This window comes from Durio zibethinus, chromosome 13, assembly GCF_047325235.1.
Source record: "Durio zibethinus cultivar Kanyao isolate XHJ-2024 chromosome 13, ASM4732523v1, whole genome shotgun sequence".
Classification (NCBI taxonomy): Eukaryota; Viridiplantae; Streptophyta; class Magnoliopsida; order Malvales; family Malvaceae; genus Durio; species Durio zibethinus.
In genome coordinates this window covers 11,788,671-11,808,365 of record NC_143174.1, presented here as the reverse complement: position 1 = coordinate 11,808,365, position 19,695 = coordinate 11,788,671, and the positions used below count along the sequence as shown (strand labels likewise).

The window sequence follows — 19,695 nt, the reverse complement described above, 5'->3', positions numbered from 1 at the left end:
CATTCCACTGTAGGCTCTAAATGTGTCTTTAGAAACAAAATGGATAAGAATGACAATGTTGTTAGAAATAAAGTTAGACTAGTAGCTCAAGGGTATAGCCAAGAAAAAGGAAAAGATTATAAATGAGACCTATGCCTTGGTTGCAAGATTAGAAGCCATTAAGATGTTGCTTGCATTTGCATGTTTTAGAGATTTCAAGCTTTTTCAAATGGATATCAAGAGTGCATTTCTAATTGGTTTTATAAATGAAGAAGTTTAAGTAGAACAACCTCTTAGTTTTGAAAATCCATAATTTCTAAATCATATTTACAAATTGACAAAAGTTTTATATGGTTTAAAACCAATTTCCATAGCTTAGTATCAAAGATTGTCAAAGTTTTTTTATTGAAAATGGTTTCAATAGAGGAAAGGTTAATATTACTCTTTTTATTAAATCAAAAGGTAAGGACACTTTCATTGTGCAACTTTTTTGTTAATAAGATTATTTTTTATGCTATTAATGAATCTTTTTGTCAAGAGTGTGCTAAGACCATGCAAGGTATATTTGAAATAATTATGATGGAAGAGCTTACATTTTTCTCAGGGTTACAAGTGAAGCAAGCAAAAGATGGCACCTTCATCAACCAAGCCAAATATATCAAGAACTTGCTCAAAAGGTTTAGAATGGAGAACTCAAAGCCTTACTCAACACCTATGAGCACTTCAACAAAGCTTGACAAGGATGAAAGAGGTAAATATGTTGATTATAAATTATATAGGTTTATGATTGGTTTATTGCTATATTTTACTACAAGTAGATCGAATATAATGTTTAGTGTATGCTTATGTGCTAGATTTCAATCATCATCTAGAGAATTACATTTAATTATTATTAAATCCATCTTTAGATACCTTAAGGACACTGCTAATCTAGCCTTGTGGTATCCAAAATGATTTTCTTTTGCTTTGCACACATATTCTAATGTAGATTTTGGTGGTTGTAAAATGATAGAAAAAGCACCTTCAGTACTTGTCAAATGTTTGAGAATATACTCATATCATGATTTTTCAAGAAACAAAATAATATTGCTCAATCCACAACTAAAGTTGAATATATAGCAGCTGATACTTGTGTTCAAGTTTTGTGGATTAAACAACTATTAAAGGATTTTGAAATTACCATGAATCATATTCCTGTTAAATGTGATAATACCAGTGCTATAAATCTCACTAAAAATCTAATTCAACATTAAAGAACTAAGCATATTGAAATTAAACATTATTTCATTAGAGATCATGTTCAAAAAAGTGATATTATGCTTGAATATGTTGATACCTTATATCAATTACTTGACATATTTACAAAGCCTCTCAATAAAGATAAATTTTGCACAATTAGAGGTGAACTTCGATTGATGAATGCTTTTTAAATTGCAATTCTTGATTATTGTAAATATTATTATTTAACATGTTGATGAAATTTTTTTGTGATCATGTTGTGATTATTTGATGTATGTTTGGAGTAACCAGTTTCAAAAAATCATTCAAAAAAATGTGTTACATGGAAATTGTTCAATCCTATTAAGGACTTGATCAATTGGTTTTTCAACTGGTAGTGAAATTGATTCTAGAAAACCAAAAATGATCGATACCCTAGGGGACCTGATCGATCAATTATGGCTAGCATCATGATATGTATCATTTTGAAATCCAAAATTGTTTCCTTTTTTCATTAAAACCCAACCGTCCCTTTTCCTCTTATCTTCTTCCCCACATTTCCTCATAAATCGTAGTTTATCAAGCCACAAATTCAATCTAAAATCACCATTTTCATCCAAAATTTCTTGTAAAATTTGTCTTTCCTACTTGATTTCTTTGTAAGTTTCTTCCTTAAAATTTTTACAACCCACTCAAAAATCATCTCTCTCTGGTTTCTTTCTTAAAAATTTGATCCCCTTTTGTGCCACCACTTAAAACCAGTCTTTCACTTATCATATTCGCCTCTCTCAAACATATAATCTTTCGTATTACCCATGTTCACCAGGTCCTCCATCAATTTCATAAAATCCTATCTATTTTCTCTCTTTTAAATTTTTAAGTTCCTTAATGGCTCTCTAAATAGACCTCCACTTGCCACATGGAAAAATCCACCAAGGAAAGCTTTTAGTTCATCCATCAAGCCTTCCTTCAACCAAAATTTTGAAAATCCTACAACAAACAAGAGATATAAAACCCATTTTACATATAGAAATGTCAAGCAAAGAAGGGTAATAAATCTTGAATTCTTTTAATCTATTAAATTTCCATATTTGCATACCTTTAAGGAATTTGATTAGATAAACTATTTTAGTTTGGAAGGAATAGTTTTTGAGAATTTAATTAAGATGTTCTATAGAAATGCAAATTATATTGAGGCTGATGGAGATAGAAATAGATATTATAGAGATATGTTTAGAACATATGTGAAGGGTAGAGAAATTATAGTAAATAAGTAATTATTGGCTAAGGCGTTTATGGGAAAAGATGAAAGGGATAGAAACACTAGGTGCAATATGGTTGGATTGGCATAAGATATATTTGCGGATGATAATTCAAGATATATTTGCGAATGATAATTCGAGGATTACACCATCTCAAGCTTATAGGTTGTTTATGCATGATAGGTTGTTTTATCTCATAGTTACTGATGACTCTATTTTATAGAGTTATTTCTAATGTTTTAAAGGGTGATTTTTACTTGATTCTTAGTAAAATAATGATCTTTTTACTCCTAAATAGTTGAAGTTTTTGTTTTGTAGGTTTTACTTGGAGAAAAGAATGATTCTTGATAATTCTTGAAGATTTTTAAAGTTTTTTTATGATTCTGGATCATATTTTGGATAGTTGAGATGTTCTTCTTAAATCTTGATTTTCTTGAAAATCTTGAAAAGAAAATTTTGGAAGGATGTTCAAGATTGGCTTTATGGAGTCTAATCAAGATGAAAAGATGAATCTTGAAGAAAGCATAGGAAAATTCATGCAAGAACTCAAGTTGGAATTTCAGCAAAAAATAAAGGCAAAATTTGTAATTTCACATGATTGTAAATCCATGGTAGCTTGCGTAGGTGCACAATCATGGGATTACAATGGGATGACATGGCATTTAAATGTTTTCCTAATGGTTAAAAAAAGATGATGTGGCATGATAAGGTGGTAGTTCTAATTCTTATTCCTACTTAGAGTAAGATTGCATTAAGTATTTAATTCCATTATTTTAGGGGCGTCAATGCAAAGTTCTACATGAAATAAAATTTTATTTTCATGCAAGAAATTCGTTTAAGCTATAGATTACATGGATGATCAAGATTGATGCAAAAACAAGGCAACTTGATTAATTAAAGTTGGCTAAAGGCATGCTTGAGACTATATTAAGGTTCAGCCATTGCATGTTTATGGTAGGGAAAACTTGAAACAAAATGAGTTATGGTATGGTAAAGATCTAGAAGCTTTCTTTTAAAAGTCTTTGTTGAAGTTTAATTGAAGAAACCAAATCCAACCGAAATTAGGAGATGTCTTTTTTAGACTTCCCTTTTTGGCCGAACTCTCTATGGCTATTAGAGGTCTATAAATACATCATTAAGTTTTAGGAACAAGGTGTAAGGAGTTGGGGTGATAGACCAAATTCATAAGATTTCTTAAGTTTTTATTAGCTTTCTTGTTTTAAGCTTTCTTTAGTTCTCAAGATTCTATTTTACAAATTTATTGTTCTTTTAATGTTTTGGTTTTTAAGATTTGTTTAATCACATTCTTTTTAAGTTTTCAAGCAATCTAATTTAGTTTTTAAAAGCTTTCTTGCTTCAATTTTTATTCTTAGTGGTTAAAGACTTGCTATTTGGTTTTGGTTTATGGTTCTTGGTGTTTAAAGTTTGCAATTTGATCTTTAATCTTGTTTAATTGATTTGGTTGGTTTGATTTGGTGTTTAATTGATTCATTTGCAATCTTTAATCTTGTTTTTAAAATTTGGTTCATTGGTTTAATGTTTTATTGAATTTGGTTCTTGCTTAATTTGTTTAGGGTTGCATGCTTTAGGGTTTAAATCTTGTTTCTTGCCTAATCTTTTACATGTTCTTGAATTGATTTATGGTTATTTGTTTTGATTAGTTTCTGTTTTAGGGTTTTATTCAATTGACAACTAAGATTTAATAAAAATTGGTTTGGGGTTTTTATATTGGTGTTTTTATATTAGTGTTTAAGAAATTGTATGAGAATAAGGTTTTGAGTTATAGGGTTTCATATATTGGTTCAATTTCTATTTTGTTCTATAGCATATTATATAGTTAATTTAAATTCTTTATATGCTTTATAGTTTATTCAGGGTTTTGATTTGCATATATTGCATCATTTTCATATTAGTTTATTTAACTGCATAATTTTTGGGTTTTCTAAGTATAAGATAAGTGAGATAATTTTGGCACTTGTTACACTTATATATACAAATTTTGTGGGAACATACTCTACTTATCATTATATTGCTTGTGCTAACTTTGTGGGTTGTAGATGATTAATCAATTACTCATGTGTTAGCACCCTTTGGAACCCAATACTCTAGTAGGAAACAAGATTATTGGTAGATGTGTAAGATCAAGGATGAAGAAAAACTCAATCTAATGTATTTCATTTTCAATGATGAGGGTTATACAAAACAAGAACTACACATTTGTTTATAGGATAGCCATTAGCAATCTATTAAAGAGATTGGGTATCAATATTAGAAGTGATAGAGATATTGTATCCCATGATGCTTGTAGCATTCTTGGAGTTCATACACTTCATAGTATGGGATACATTCAAAACGATACAAGTTTGTGGATTAAGAAGAATGAAATTAGAGTTAAGCAAGGACAAGAACATAAGGTTCAAGATGCTCCACAAGTAGACCTTTCTAGTCCACAATTTGATACTCAAGGAGCTTTACAAATACTCATGACACAAATGAACAGTCTACATATGAATTCTAGGTTTGAAAACATGGAGCTCACTCAAAATAACATGCTTGAAAAAGTTCGACAAATGAGGACTGCAATGAAGCAACATTTACAGCACTTTCCACTTTATCCTCCTCCATCTTGACCAACCTATGATGTCAAGCCAAATTTTTTTTTCCTACATTTTCATCTTTTTAAGCTTCTAATTTTCTATTGGACAAATTTTATTGTAGACCTAGCATTTGCACTTTGCATCTTTTTCATCAATGACATGAACATTTTATGAGTTAATTATGGATTTGTTCATTGATATTATGCTCCTTTCATTCTGGTTCTAGTTGAGGAAAGGGAAGTATTCCAAGTTCCAAGTTTAATTTCCCTGGCCAATTATTATTGACATCTAAGTTGCAAAGAATCGTTGAAACTTGTTGTAAGTTAAAACCCATTTGACCCTAGCACCAATGGCAGCCATATTCTTTTATTGTATTCCTTTTTCACTTAGTTCCAGGTTTATAATTACTAATCAGCATTATATATTGAACGAATAAATAAATCATAACAATGCAAATTTAACATCCATGTTCTAAAAACTCTTTGAGACAAACTCAATCTTTCTCATATTCGCACGGTGTAATACTGCTTCCTGGTTTCTTTGTACCTACAAAAGAAAATAACTCGCCAGGATTTTTCTTCTTTGTGTAGCTTATAAATCTCGGTGACTAAATCAAACTTTTTGGGAATCGACTGCCTTCTTCACTAGCTTCTTCCATAGGCCAAGGACTGGCTAAGCATATTGCTGTCACGAGAGGAGCTGGAACTATAAGCTGGGCCCCGGAGACGCAGAAATCCATACATGAGAGCACCTGTAACAGCTCCAATTACTGGGGCCGTGAGATATATCCAAATTCTTTCGAAATTCCTTGAAACAATTGCAGGTCCCAAAGACCTTGCAGGGTTGAGTGATCCTCCTGAAATAGGCCTGCATTCGAAAATAAGAGGAAGATTGAATATGATAAAGTTTAAGTCTTAGAAAGTATATATAAATGTCGATTAATTTCAGCATTAGGCCAATCAAAAATTTAAGAGTTAGTATGTACCCTGTGATAAGGACCGCAAGCCCAATGGCCATTCCAATAACCAGTCCGGACAATGGATCAACCTGCCAAAATTCAGGGTCATGGATTCCAATTTGTTTCAGTTTGTATAATTAAACATACTAGAACAAAGTATTTTTTCTGATTGATATTAAACTATGGTATGTCCAAATCCCTAGAATATTAATCCGCTGAAGGCCTGGAGCATGCGGATGATATATACATTCGGTAACTAAAATATGGCAATTCCCTTACAGATTGTGATTGTTGTGTCACCGCTGCAACCACAAACACGATGATGAAATTGGCAATGAGCTCTACCCAGAAAGCCGCTTGGCAGCCTTGGCCTGGCCGGGTTACCATAACATCTGATTTTATGCCATAGATAAACTCTCCCATAAATGTTGCCAGAACAGAACCCAGAATTTGTGCCAATAAATAAAGAGGTACCTGTTAAAGAAACAAGGACGAATTTTATGTTTGGTACATAAATTAGTGAACTCGTCATTAGTAGACAACGGATTATTAAAGCACCCTGGACCACGGAAAATAGCCAAATGCTGCAACAGCTATGGTGACTGCCGGGTTAACATGGGCACCAGATATGGATCCTATGGAGAAAATCAGAACTATAATTGTTAACCCAGCCGTGATGGCATACTCCAGCAGAGCTGCTCCACCTCCAGTTAGCTTAGTGCTTGCTATGATCCCGCATATGCAAAACATTAAGATAAAAGTCCCCAGCATCTCAGCCAAAATCTGCATATGTTTCAAGCAAATGCAATTTCTGAATGGTACTAATACAGCGTTTTGATGCAAGCTAGAAAACCTAAAACCCAGAATTAATAGAATTTGAAACCTTGTAAAGGCAGGAAGGAAAATTAAATTCATGAATCGTGAAATCTGAAAGATCCTTCAAATTTTCTTGTTATCACCATCTCTAGTGCTTTGTCACCCAAGAATTGATTGTCTGGTAGAGTTCAGGTTTGCTTTATGATTTATTACAATTCTAAAGAAGGCTGAAGTAAATTATTAGTATAACTGGCAGGGTAGGAATATCCTGCCAGAATTGTGTCTAGTCAATCACAAAATGGCTTACTTCCAGGGTTTGGAGAATTAAAAATAAAACGTCATTAGTAGCAACTAAAGTAAAATTAATTAGACTAGACTAAACTATTGGACAGCAAAAAGGGAGCTGAAGCCAATTTGTAAATTGTAAACACAAAGTTCTTACCGCTCGGACAGGGTTTAGATATTTTCCATGAAAGTAGTGAAAACCAGAGTTTTCGATCAAGATATCTCCATTTCCTGACATTGTACTTGAGCCCATCTCTTGATCATCTCTAGAAAGGCCCCCAATAGATTCATGGTTGGAAATATTAGGCAATGAATTCTCTTTGAAAAAATGTTTCATTTTCATGACCAAACCTCTCATGGCAAGCGTGTTGATCAGAAGGTTAAGTCGGTGTCTTATTGTACTTTATATTTAAAACTATACAAAGCCTAAAGCCAAGGTGTAAAGAACATGTATAAGGAAAGGGTCATTGATATAGCAAGGGAGATTTTTTTACATGGTTGAGTTGTTTGTTGATCACGCAGTTTCAGCTGCAAAAGTGGATGGTGAAAGTTAGAGAAAAAATTGAGGCAACTGTGAAGTTCAACGCAATTCATGTGGTACTAAGGAACGGCCAGGGGCGAAGAGTAACTTTTAACTGTTTCGCTTCAAAAGATTAACAAGTTTCTGCCCATCAAATTTAAGAGGTTGAATGTTTGTTAATGTTAACTCCATTCTGATACTCAAGTTTGTTAGGAAAAATAGATCTCCCAGGATTTCATCATCAAGTAGAATTGCGATCTTCGTGATCATATACTCAGCATTGTGTTACAATTTTACATCTAAGAAATTAGGTCAAATAAGTTTCTCTTCTCTTCTCTTCTCTTCTACACAATCTATACGCATCATCATCATTAATGTTTTGTCTACTTTTTCGTTTCCGTTTTAACAACGAGAATAAATTTGATTTCTTTTTTTATCTTGTCAAAGGTACATACTACAACTGAATTTAGAGTGTATATCTAATTTTTTTCGTATTTATTAGAATGAGTATAAAATTAAGCACATAAAATTCAAAGTTTAACTTTAATTGGTTCATACAATTATTTTTAAGAGATAAAATTTAACATAATTAAGATTTAAATCTTAATATGTGCATCATCTTCTATAAAACTTAAGTTACGACCTCTTTTATAAAAAAATTATAAAAAAAAAAAAAACTTGAATAAAAATTGGAATAACTAAATAAAAAAGTGAGCTTATGAACATAATTAATCTATCTTTGAGCTTAAACCGTTTTACTGTCAAACTAAACTTGTATGAAAAATATATATATTCGTCTTAGTTACATATGAGGTGCTTTTCTTTTCTTTTTATTAAGAGGAAAGAATTATTATTCAATTCTTTTAGCCATGGAAAAAGACTCACTTGTTCCTCACAAGCCACTGGCTTGATGCATGCATATTTTAAACTGGGGCAGCAACTTCCACTACTAAAACAAGTAGTTGTAGCATCATTTAATGTCGTTAAAAAATAACAATTTATTATTGTTGAAACTTTTTTGCAACGAAAAATGTTTGTTGTACAGTCAATGTCCATTGTTAAAAGTATACACAATAATTTTTATTATATTCAAAATCATTCTAAAAATATTTATAGCAACTACTTTTTTCATGTCCAAAAATATTATGTTTAAGCAATAACTTAATGTGGTTGTCAAAATAATCGTTACCAGCAACATATTTGGTCATCAAAACTTTTACATGATAATATTATTTTGGTTGCCTATTAATTTTTTACAAAGCAATATTTTTCTTTGTAAATTGTCTTTAATAATAATTACTTTACCGTTGCAACAGTTATTTTAATAACAATAATAATTGTTACCAAAAGCTTTTACAAAATCGAAATTTTTATCGTTACTAATTGTAAGAAAATTTAATGTGAATTTTGACAAAAAAAAGTTAAATATCTGAAAATTGATAATTTAAATCTTATATTATTTAGATTCTATTTTTTAAAAATGGTTAAGTTACATTTTAAAAACTAAATAAATACCTTTTGTTTTATAATAAAATCAAAGGTATTCTAAATTATATACTTAATATCTTTTGAACAAGTTTAAGGACGTACTGCTCCACATGAACTTGGTGCATTTATAATTTTATTCTTGCAACACTTCAAATAATGACCAAAACCTAATTAAGAAAAAATTGAACTCCTTTATTAACTGCCTGTGAGTAATATAAATATTATAATTATACTTGAAGCTAGCTAATACTCAAGTATACAATAAAATTAAGTTAAAACATTATAAATATTTTACTTAAACTAAAAAAATAAAATGACTATGAGATAGATTAAAAAAAAAGAGTAATTAAAAATATTTATCATAATTTTTTATTAATTAAAAAAGGATTCACTATATTTAAAATGGTCTTTAGACCAAAGGCCGTGCCATGGTGGTTAAGATAATTGAAAGAAAAATTTTTAAATCCATTGTTTTAACAAAGAGTGAAGAAAAGATTCATATAAGAAAGAAATGAACGTAAAATATGATAATATTTCACAATGATAAAATTTATTGTTACAAGAAAAGCTATTTACAAAAAAGTTAATGCAAATATAGTAAAATTTGTAATTTTATTTTGTAATTTTTTTTGTTATAGTATAAAACATTTAAATAAATTCTAATAAAGTAAGTGTTGAAAAAGTTATTGCAAATATAATTAGATTTTTTAAATTCTTTTGTTGTACAACTATAAAACATTAAATAAATAAAATAGCAACGAAGAAAAGATATTCGTTACATAAAAAATTAAAAAATAAGTTTAACTAAACAATGATTATAAAAAGTTAATGCAAATATATTATAATTTTGTGAAGATATTTTTGATTGATGTGAATATATTAAGAATTCGCAATTATAAATTTTGTCATTGTTAAAACATTAAAAAATATATTAATTAGAAAACGATGATGAAAATTTATTATAAATATGATAAAATTTAAAAACAACATTTTTAATGTTGCGAAAGTGATAGGGATTTGCAACAACTTTTAATTTTACAACGACTGTGAAATATCGTTGTAAATCTGATAATATTTCAAAATGACTTTTTTGTAACAGAGATATTGTAAAAAAAATTTTCTCGCATAAAATATTTAAGAAGCTAATTAGTCAACACCAATAAAAATTTGTTACAAATATAATAAGATTTCATAATAATTTTTTTTATCATTGCCAATTTAATAAAATTCGCATATCATTGTATAAAACATAAAAAAAAATTAAAAACAACTATAAAAAATCGTTGCAAGTCATAATGAGATTTTATAATGATATTTTTAGTCATTGCAAATTGTGTTTGCTAAAAGCTCATTTTTTAATTGTGATTATTTTTCTTTTTTAGTAAAATGAAGGTAAATATTATTATATTAACCCATGCTAAATTAAGTTTTAAAATCCACGTCCTTTTTTTGTCTACTAACAGTAATTTCTAGGAGTATATATATTCAATTTTGCTTAAAATTATGTTCTTTTCTTGGATTAAGAAAAGAAATTGAAAATATGTTAAATTGCTAAAAAGCAATTGCAATTACTTTTATGACCCCAATTTCAATGATGAAAAATCACATCCACTGCCCATGTACGTTAAAACATAATATATGAAATTTGAAGTTTACCTCTGTTGATTCATCAAGATATCCTTAAGAAATGATAATTAGTAATATCCTAATGTATTGATCCGAAATTTCAATTTTTAGATGTAAAATATTTAAATAAATTATGAAAAATATAAAAAATCGCTATTAATCTTTTTTAAAATGTGATTGATCACTTAAAAATTTTATCTTTTTAATAAAACAATAAAACGAGTTTAAAGCTTTATTGAAAAGATGATATTGATCTATGAAAACAAGAACAAGTTTGAGAGTCAATTACGTCTGGAGAAAAATTAACACTCCCATAACACTCACAAAATTGATATCAATTAATTATACGCTATTTGTAATTTTGGATAAAAATAAATTTTTTTATGAAATTTAGTTATAATCTCCTTTGTTTGTAAGAAATAAAATTAGTTTTTAAAACAATCTTTTATTGAAGAATATTAAAATAATCTTCAAATTAAAGAAATACCTTTAAAGTTTTTGACATAAAGACAGATTTCAAGGATGGTCTTTCCATTTATAATTTATCATAACTTTCCTCTTATAAATGATAAAATAAAATTCTTTGTAAATAATAATTATTGATAACTCTCCAATATTTAGACAGAATATCAATCAATTATATTTTATAGAATATTTTTTTTAATTTTATTTGTTCAAAACTAAAAATTTTAAGAAAAACTCTTATGTGAAAAAAAAAAAAACCTAAATATAATATAATTAATGTTAAACATCCATTACTAGAGTAAACATATATATATGCATTATAAATGAAAACATTAATTTAAGAATGAAACATATGCAAAATAATGATTAAGTAAATTTTGGAATAGGTTTTCAAATATTAAAAAATCACCTGAACTCTCCAACATCTAAGCAGAATTTGGATGCGAAATTTTAAATTTAAAATCCCATCCGATTATCTTTTATTAATTTAACAAATTTATTTTGAATAGCAAAAATATATGAAAATTCTCAACGAAATAAAATTTTTTGAATATCCCAACATCTAGGCGGCATTCGTGAACAAATTATTTCATAAAAAATTTTCATGCAAATCAATAAAATTTAAAATTTTAAGAAGATTTTTATGTGGTAAAAAACGAAAATACAATAATATAATTAATATTAAACAATCATAACTAAACAAACATATATGTGTGCATTATGAATGAAAACATTAACTTAAAACGAAACATATGCAAAAATAATGATTAAGTGAGAATTTAGGAACCGAAATTTCAAATATAAAGAAAGCACCTGAACTCTTCAACATCTATGTAAAGTTTAGGTGTGAATTTTTATATTTAAAAATCTCATCCAATTATTAGTACTATTGTATTTTTATAATCAAGATTTTAGCAAAACGAATTTATTTTTAAGCCATGGAAATATATGAAAATTTTTAATGAAATAAAATTTTCTAAATACCCCAACGTTTGAGCGACGTTCGAAAATAGATTACTTTATAAAATGTTTTCATGCAAATCCTTATAAATTTAAAAGAGTTTGAGTTTTTAGGTAAGTTCGGGTTTGAATTTTAAGATTTTACGAACCTCTCTAAAAGTCACCAACATCTAGGTAGATTTCGGAGCAAGCTTGTTTTCATAATTCCTAAAAAATTTAATTAAAATTCTTTATATAATTAACTATCTTTTCAACATAAAATTATCATTACTATTAGTAAAAACTTCCGAAATGCAAATAACAATTAAAAAACATAAAATATATTCAAAGAACATAAACAAATCAAATTAATAGCTAACACATGTATAAGGAGATTAAACATTCAAAACCTAGCATAATCCAAAAAAGAAACATGATTATCATGTTAAAAATCATGATGAAAAAAGATATTTAAATATTCTTATACCTTAATTGTTTTATCATCCACCTTAGCCTTATTTTATTTGTTATTATATTTTTAGATCATATAGTAACCATCATGCCAAAGATAAAAGAAAAGTTAATCCACCCTTACAACCATCATGCCAAGGAAACCATGCAATGTATGTAAAACTATGCCTACACCAAGAAAGCTAAGCAACAAGATAATGGTGAGGCCATGTAGCGTTTAACATTTTTCATCATCCATAGAAGAATCATGCCGGTCAAGTAAACAAAAGCATGCCATAAAATTTAAGCAAACCAAACATAGAGATGGAGTAACCTAGCTCATGTAAAGCTTGCTTTATCTAAGGCCTATTTTCAACTTTTCAATCTTTAGATAATCTCTAACAAAAACAAGTCAACATAGACTCCATACAAGTCAAGAACCAAACAAAATAAATAAGAATATTGAAATTTTAACACTTGTAAAAGACCTCTCACATAAAGATAATAAACTAGTCAAAAAAAAGAGCTCATTTCCACATTGAAAAGCAAAGAATTGAAAATATGCACCATGATGTTTTATAAGGCACAAATGGGCTATAACCATAAGCCACTAGTTTCATACATTCAGCTATCACCTTTCTATGCTTCAAAAAATAACATCATGGTTCCCAAAAGCATTCAGTCATGAACTTTTTTCATCCTACCAGTGCACCTAAGTTTCATACAAGAAAAAGAAGTAAAAGAGGTGCTGGAACTTCTTTAGGCAACAAAGGAGACAACTTTCAAAATCTAGGTAGAATAACAACCAAACCGTGACTACCTATGGAAACTAAGCAGCATGGTTTGGCAGCAGCTGCTTCCTAAGTTTTTTTTTTATTATTATTTTTAGCTTTTACTAGCTAGAGGTTAGTTATAATAGATGGAAAGGCAAGGATTGTGAAAGCTTTGTAGTGTAAGGCCGATTGCTGCAACTACCATTAGAGAAAGCATGAGCCATTCGACCAAACCAGAAAACAGAACCAAAATTTCATCCTTTTTGAAAAAACAAATAGAAATATGTATCATGTAAAGCTTCAAACTTTATCAACATTCATACCAAAGTCAAGCAAGTAAGGAATCAATAAGAATATTATGCAAAAAAGATCATGCCTAGTGCAAACATGGTGTAAAAAAACAATGATGAAAAATGGTAAAAACTTTAGCCTTGTATAGGCTGCCTCACCTGTTTCAACTTTCTTTCTATTTTTAGCTATCTTTTTTCTTTTCTTTTTTTTCATTTGTGCTCTCTTTTTCTACCTTCAAAAGCCTCTCCTCCTCCTTTATTTAGCCAGCCCTCAACCCTCAAAGAGCAAGATCCTAATCTAGCTTAACAAAAGCCTTGGATGAAATCTCATTCAAAGGCCAAAATTTCCCTTTTTCATTTTTTTAAAAGTGCCACCTTTGGCCCTTGGGTCAAAATTCAACAAAGGATCCAATGGCCCACATTAAACACTGCAAAGGTTAAATTTTAAATTTTTATACCCCTAAACCCATAAAAAAGATCATTTTACCCTTAATGCAAAGTTTTCGGTATTTATGATCATTTTCTTAGAAATCAATGTTCTTGTACTCATTTTTGGGATATTCAAGCACCAAAAATCATAAATTATTATGAAATTGAGATTTGAAAAGTTTTGTTAAATTTTGAGCTCTAAAAACTAAATTACGAAAATACTTCTATAAAGATATTTTGGTAATTTCACCCTTCTCAGGATATTGCTATGATTTTAAGTGCATCAAAAATCATGAAATATTATAGAATTAAAATATGAAAAGTTTCACGAAAATCTGAGCTCGAAAAAGCCAAATTATGAAAATACCCCTTATAAAGATATTTTGGTAATTTTGCCTCTCCTAAGGCACAATGAAAATTTGTGTTTCAAAAAATCTCAAATTTAATTTTGAACCACATTGATTTCGATTAGGTTTTGAATTTTCAGAATTGACTCGAGTTCTTTTCCATTTTGGTCAAGTTTTGTGCTTTTTTTACTTTGTTTGATCGGATTTGACTCGAGTTGACTTTGGATTTCTGAATAGACAAATTTATGAGCCATTTATGGGTCATAAATGATCCTCCCCAATGATCTCGACTCATGTTCACAAATGAATCTTGGATCAATCATATTAAAAAATACCCCGAACAAAATTCAGTGTCTACAAATAGATATGAAATTTGAATCTCAACACTTACAATCTCTTCTCTTATTCTTAATTGCGGTCTCCTTTATACCAAAAATCACAATATATGTACTTGCAGTAATATATATTAATAAAAGTTAAAAACATTGTTTATTAATGAATGAAAGTTATTGATGTACATGTATTTTAAACTTATTGCACATATCTTTCATGTTAAATATCCATATTCTCAATATACAACCTCTCATATTTTTTAAAGTATAAGATTATGTTTAAAATTAAATACCAATCACAACTAGGAAAAATAAAAACAAATTTGTTTCTGTATACTTATTGATGTAAATATATTATATGGTACATGTACATATTTTTTTTACTTAAATGTACATATATTATGTTTGTCTATAGATATAGTAAAGCATGAAATTGTAACCATTAAACATCAAGGTGACAAAAGTAATTAATATTTACTATTACCAATTTTATATATTGTCATTTCATTAATTATTTTTTATCTTAATATTAACAAATAAATATTTCTCTTAGCCCAATCCGTTTTGAAGCCATGATGTTGGTAATGGTTGTTCATGGCTTCAAAAGGAATGGCAGCTCAAAGATTACTATGGTTTAAAACCCTGTGCGGTAAAGCATACCAAACACTGAGGATTTTCGACAAAGGATGTAAAACTCGATGCTTTGCTGACAAGTTTCCTCAGTATTAGGGACAAAGTTGCCCTCTTAATCTGATTAACTATGGCAAGTGCCTAATCAAGACAAATCAGCTTTTGAGTTTCCTAAATTATTTAAGACATCAAAAATGACGTCTTAAAGTGTTTGAGACAATAAGAAGTCAAGTTGCCTAAAAGCACTACAAGAAAATAAGATTTTATAAACACATCTAAGAGTGAAAATAAATGAGCACCATAAGAAAATAGAATTTTATAAACACAGCTAAAAGTGAAAATAAATTAATTAATTAATTAGCAATATTTGACAAAAATGTCGTTAAAAGTGCTCGCAATACTTGCATTGAAAAATTTTGTGGCCATTACAGTAAAACTGTCATATTCTGAAACTCAAAAAACCATCGATAAAACCTAATAATTCATCGGTATTGCTTAAAAAATCCTTAACGACAATCAAAATATATATTCCAATAAATTTTTAATCATCAGTATATTCCTTATCGATATGATCTATATTGACAAACTTTTAACTGTCGGAATAGGTAATAGAGATTTACCAATAGCTCGAACTCATCAATAATTGTGTAGCTGTTGGTATAGCATCTTTTGTGTTTTTTTAACCTTCTTGGCCATACCAATGATCCATCTGTTGTTATATCTTTTACTAATGGTCATTAATCGTCGATATAGTCTTGTGTATTTTAAACTTTCTTACTTATATCAACAATCATATCCGAAGTTATATCTTTTGATGATATATGCCCATCAGTATAACTTTGTGTATTTTACCTATACTGATAATCAACCTGTCAATATAGCTTTGAATATTCGAACAATAAAGTCCATCCATATAGATGTTAAGAATGTAAAAACATTCATTTTGAATTATATTTTTATTTGTGAATATTAATTTATTTATAATCCTAATTCAATATGATTTCATATAAAGTAAAAATATACAATAAAATATAAAATATTTAATAAAATTTGAAATAAAACTACGAACAAATTGTTCTATATAAACCATAAACTAAAAAAAAAATTTAATAATTAAAGTCATTGTATTAAATCTAGATAAAAACAAACATCATTGAATGTCTACGATAAACATCATTGAATGTCTACGAACATCGTGCTTGAAGTAAATAAACAATTATCCAAGCTAAATAATCCCATCATAGATTTATATAGTGCAAAATCAGCATAAAAAAAAACAATTAGATATTTAAATTAAAAACGAAAAGAATTAGAGTACTACACAAATTTATTTGTATGAAACAATAAACATTTATTTTATTCTACTCAAAAGTATACACAATAGTAAATGGAAAATCTTTTAGTTTTTCCTTGGTCCAACATCCCTTATCTTTCCCCGAGGCATCAAGGATAATTATCCTCCTAGAAGATAATGAATAGGGCTAATGTTGACTATGGCCTTCTTAAAGGATATGAAAAATCTATAGAGAACTAAATGTGCTTATTCAAATAGGATCCTTGAACCTTCTATGGCTTAAAAAGATAAAGATGTGTATACTTAAAGTTACTTTGGCCATTTAAATTAGCGGCATGCTTCTCTTAATAGGCTTTGCACTGACTCACACTTTCAAGTAAGGTGTTCCTAGCAGCAAAGAGTGCAACAAGAATATATCAAGAATTTGATTTTTTGAACTGGTTTAATTATGTTGTAAATCATATATTTCTTTTTCCAATAGGAGAATAATTCACAACTTAATTTAATAAAAGCTTGTTTGCATCTTTAGTATAAAGTTCATATTATGTAGAATGTAAATAAAGATGGACAAAAACCATAGAACCTCATGTACAACTAAGCTAAGTGATCAGCAAATATTAATTCCTTATCTGGTTAACGTGCAGATTTATCAGCAAGCTCCATGCTTTATTGGTGTCTTCTGCTTCTGCAAACCTGGAAAAGAAACCATAAACAATATGAGAATTCATGGCAGCAAAGATACATGGTAATGAGAAAGATCTCTACACATAGCAACATATAAATGTTTTGAGATGTTTTTCACGCTTTGGAGTAGAACTCAAGCTCTTATCCTATACAGAGGACTTATCTTAAAAATAATTATTCTTGTGTCAATTTGAATTTTGCATAAAAGAGTTGCTCCAAAAACAGGAATACCACAAAGAAATTATAGAAAATTACAAATGATAACAAAGTTTAGATTCAACAGACCTTAATGATAGGCTTGGTAATCTCATCTTATCTAACAGAACGTTGAGCATGCCAACCCTCCATGGCGCAGGTTGCAACATCTCTATGTGCGCTTCCTGACCTTGAGAATGGGTAGCTACTTGACTACACAGGAAACTCAGAAAACATTAGAAAGAGAATGCTTTACCACAAATAGTGACAGAAAAAAAAAAAGATTAGTATAAGTATTAAAATGATCATTAGTTTCATCATATGAAATTCAACAATGTACACATCAATAAATTGAATGAAAGATGAAAATTCACAAAAGATATCATCACACAGTTGTAAATATGAAGAAACAAAAACCTATCTCCTTTTCAACACTTGGATTAGGAAGTTAAAAAGCAGGAAGTTGAATCTCACCACTCCCTTTCTTATACTTTTCATAATCTGACAGTGCCTGCACAACCATAAAAAGATCTTGCACAGCCTAAAATTATGCAAGCATTGTTACCAAAAAATGAGTGAATCAATGAACTTTCCTTTTTATTTCTTCAAGACTATTAGTAATGCAAGCAGATGTTTAATCAATTCACCAGATTATGAGAATGGTTTAGAAATTCAATCAAGGGTGAACTTGAACTTTGTAAGTCAGCATTTCACTAGTGCCCAAACTCAAAAAAAAAAAAAAATCACTACCACCATGTGAAAACCTAACCAAGGTTTTCATTTCTTAATTTAATTGTATTGCGCCTATGTGTGAATAATGAACATCAGTTAACAATTGGTAGATACACAAATTTTAGTAAAGCACTTATACTTTGGTCATAAAAGTGCCTTTAACTCTTATAGAAGAATGCATTTGAATGAACTAAGCTAGCAACTAATGATGATGACAGAGGCAGTTTCCTTTGTGACTTGAAATTTAAGATTAAAAACAGTGATGATAGCATTATAAACTTAAAAATTAATAGCACGTCAATACAATATAGGATAATATAAACAAAAACAGTGGCAGGTAGTAAAGAAAAAAAAAATGAAAACCACCCTATTCTTTATACAAGGCACAAGAACTAATTTAATTTAAGAGAAGTTCACCCTTCGTTTTTGGTTGTTTCCTCCGATCTTCGAGTCCTTTTGAATAGCATTCCATTTTCCGGTGAGTCTTCCGACCTTTCGTTTCGTCGCCAGCGATAGTTTCTGAAATTTAAAGAGAGAGAAAGATTTGAAGAGGACTGTCAGCGGCTGAGATAAGGGTCAGATGGTTCGACTAACAGATTTCTCAAAATGAAAAGAAACCATACTTAAAAATGTAAAGCTTGACTTTTAGCGGTGGACAAAAATAAAGAAATTAAGTTAGCGTATCAAGCTAGAAGACTATCATTTTCAATTCCCAGAATTTCTTAGCAATCAAAAGCTCAAAACAACATTTCAAACTTCTTCACTTTTCTTAAAACGGAATAAATTAAAAATGGAGAACTTTTTCCAAGCCTGGGTGTTTTTTCCACAACTTCAAGGGCAGTAAAACCTTAGTGGATAATTGTAAAATTTTGAATGGAAGCACGAGAAATGAGATATTGAGGGGAGCAAAACAGAAGCACAAGCTGTTCTTATAGAAAGAAAAGAGTGGAAAATGAGAAGGGGTGTTAAAATTACCTTAACTTTCTTTTTTATTTCTAAATATTATGCCCAATCTATACCGAAGGCAAAAAGAAAAGAATACGTTGGTTTATTCTAATTTTTAAGTATAACGAATATAAAATTTAATGATTTAAAATAAAATAAGCCCGTTTAAACTTAAAAAATTAAATAAACCTGCCATTTTTTCATTAGGACTATGCACTTTTTCGTTAGGAGTATACACTGATGCTTACAATAAAGTCGTCAGTACATATATACCTATACCGATGGAAAATGGTGTGAATATTACCTTTCCATATAACTAAGCACCAATAAAAATTTATATCATATATAAATTTGTTTATAACAATGGTCATAAATAAACATATTATTGATCATCATCAGTGTTAATTAAAGATTTTCAAGAATTAATAAGAACATATCAAG

General features: G+C 29.0%; 1 protein-coding gene and 1 long non-coding RNA gene across 7 annotated transcripts; both read right to left on the bottom strand.

Annotated features, from left to right (window-relative positions):
• Nucleotides 1-5,573: 5,573 nt before the first annotated feature.
• LOC111304048 (putative aquaporin NIP7-1) lies at nt 5,574-8,029 on the bottom strand. The gene is made up of 5 exons (XM_022900567.2): nt 7,273-8,029; nt 6,573-6,797; nt 6,294-6,488; nt 6,042-6,103; nt 5,574-5,923 (listed from the first exon to the last, which is right to left on the bottom strand). Exons 1-5 carry the CDS (start codon nt 7,471-7,473, stop codon nt 5,701-5,703), a joined length of 906 nt encoding a protein of 301 aa, XP_022756302.1. The 5' UTR covers nt 7,474-8,029; the 3' UTR covers nt 5,574-5,700.
• Nucleotides 8,030-17,139: 9,110 nt separating this feature from the next.
• Nucleotides 17,140-19,315, bottom strand: LOC149515346 (uncharacterized). Of its 6 annotated transcripts, none has more exons than XR_016326466.1 (4): nt 19,285-19,315; nt 18,727-18,828; nt 17,668-17,790; nt 17,140-17,391 (listed from the first exon to the last, which is right to left on the bottom strand). It is a non-coding gene; the product is annotated as an uncharacterized LOC149515346 (long non-coding RNA). The 6 variants fall into 6 exon arrangements; XR_016326462.1 differs by lacking the exon at nt 19,285-19,315 and adding an exon at nt 18,933-19,274; XR_016326465.1 differs by lacking the exon at nt 19,285-19,315 and adding an exon at nt 19,120-19,274 and having other exon boundaries at nt 18,052-18,828.
• Nucleotides 19,316-19,695: the final 380 nt, after the last annotated feature.

Coding starts and splice junctions, on each gene's coding strand:
- LOC111304048 (XM_022900567.2), bottom strand. CDS start 7,473: ATGAGAGGTTTGGTCATGAAAATGAAACATTTTTTCAAAGAGAATTCA. Junction 6,798..7,272: donor ATCTAAACCCTGTCCGAGCG/GTAAGAACTTTG, acceptor AAACATATGCAG/ATTTTGGCTGAGATGCTGGG. Junction 6,104..6,293: donor TGACACAACAATCACAATCT/GTAAGGGAATTG, acceptor GAATTTTGGCAG/GTTGATCCATTGTCCGGACT.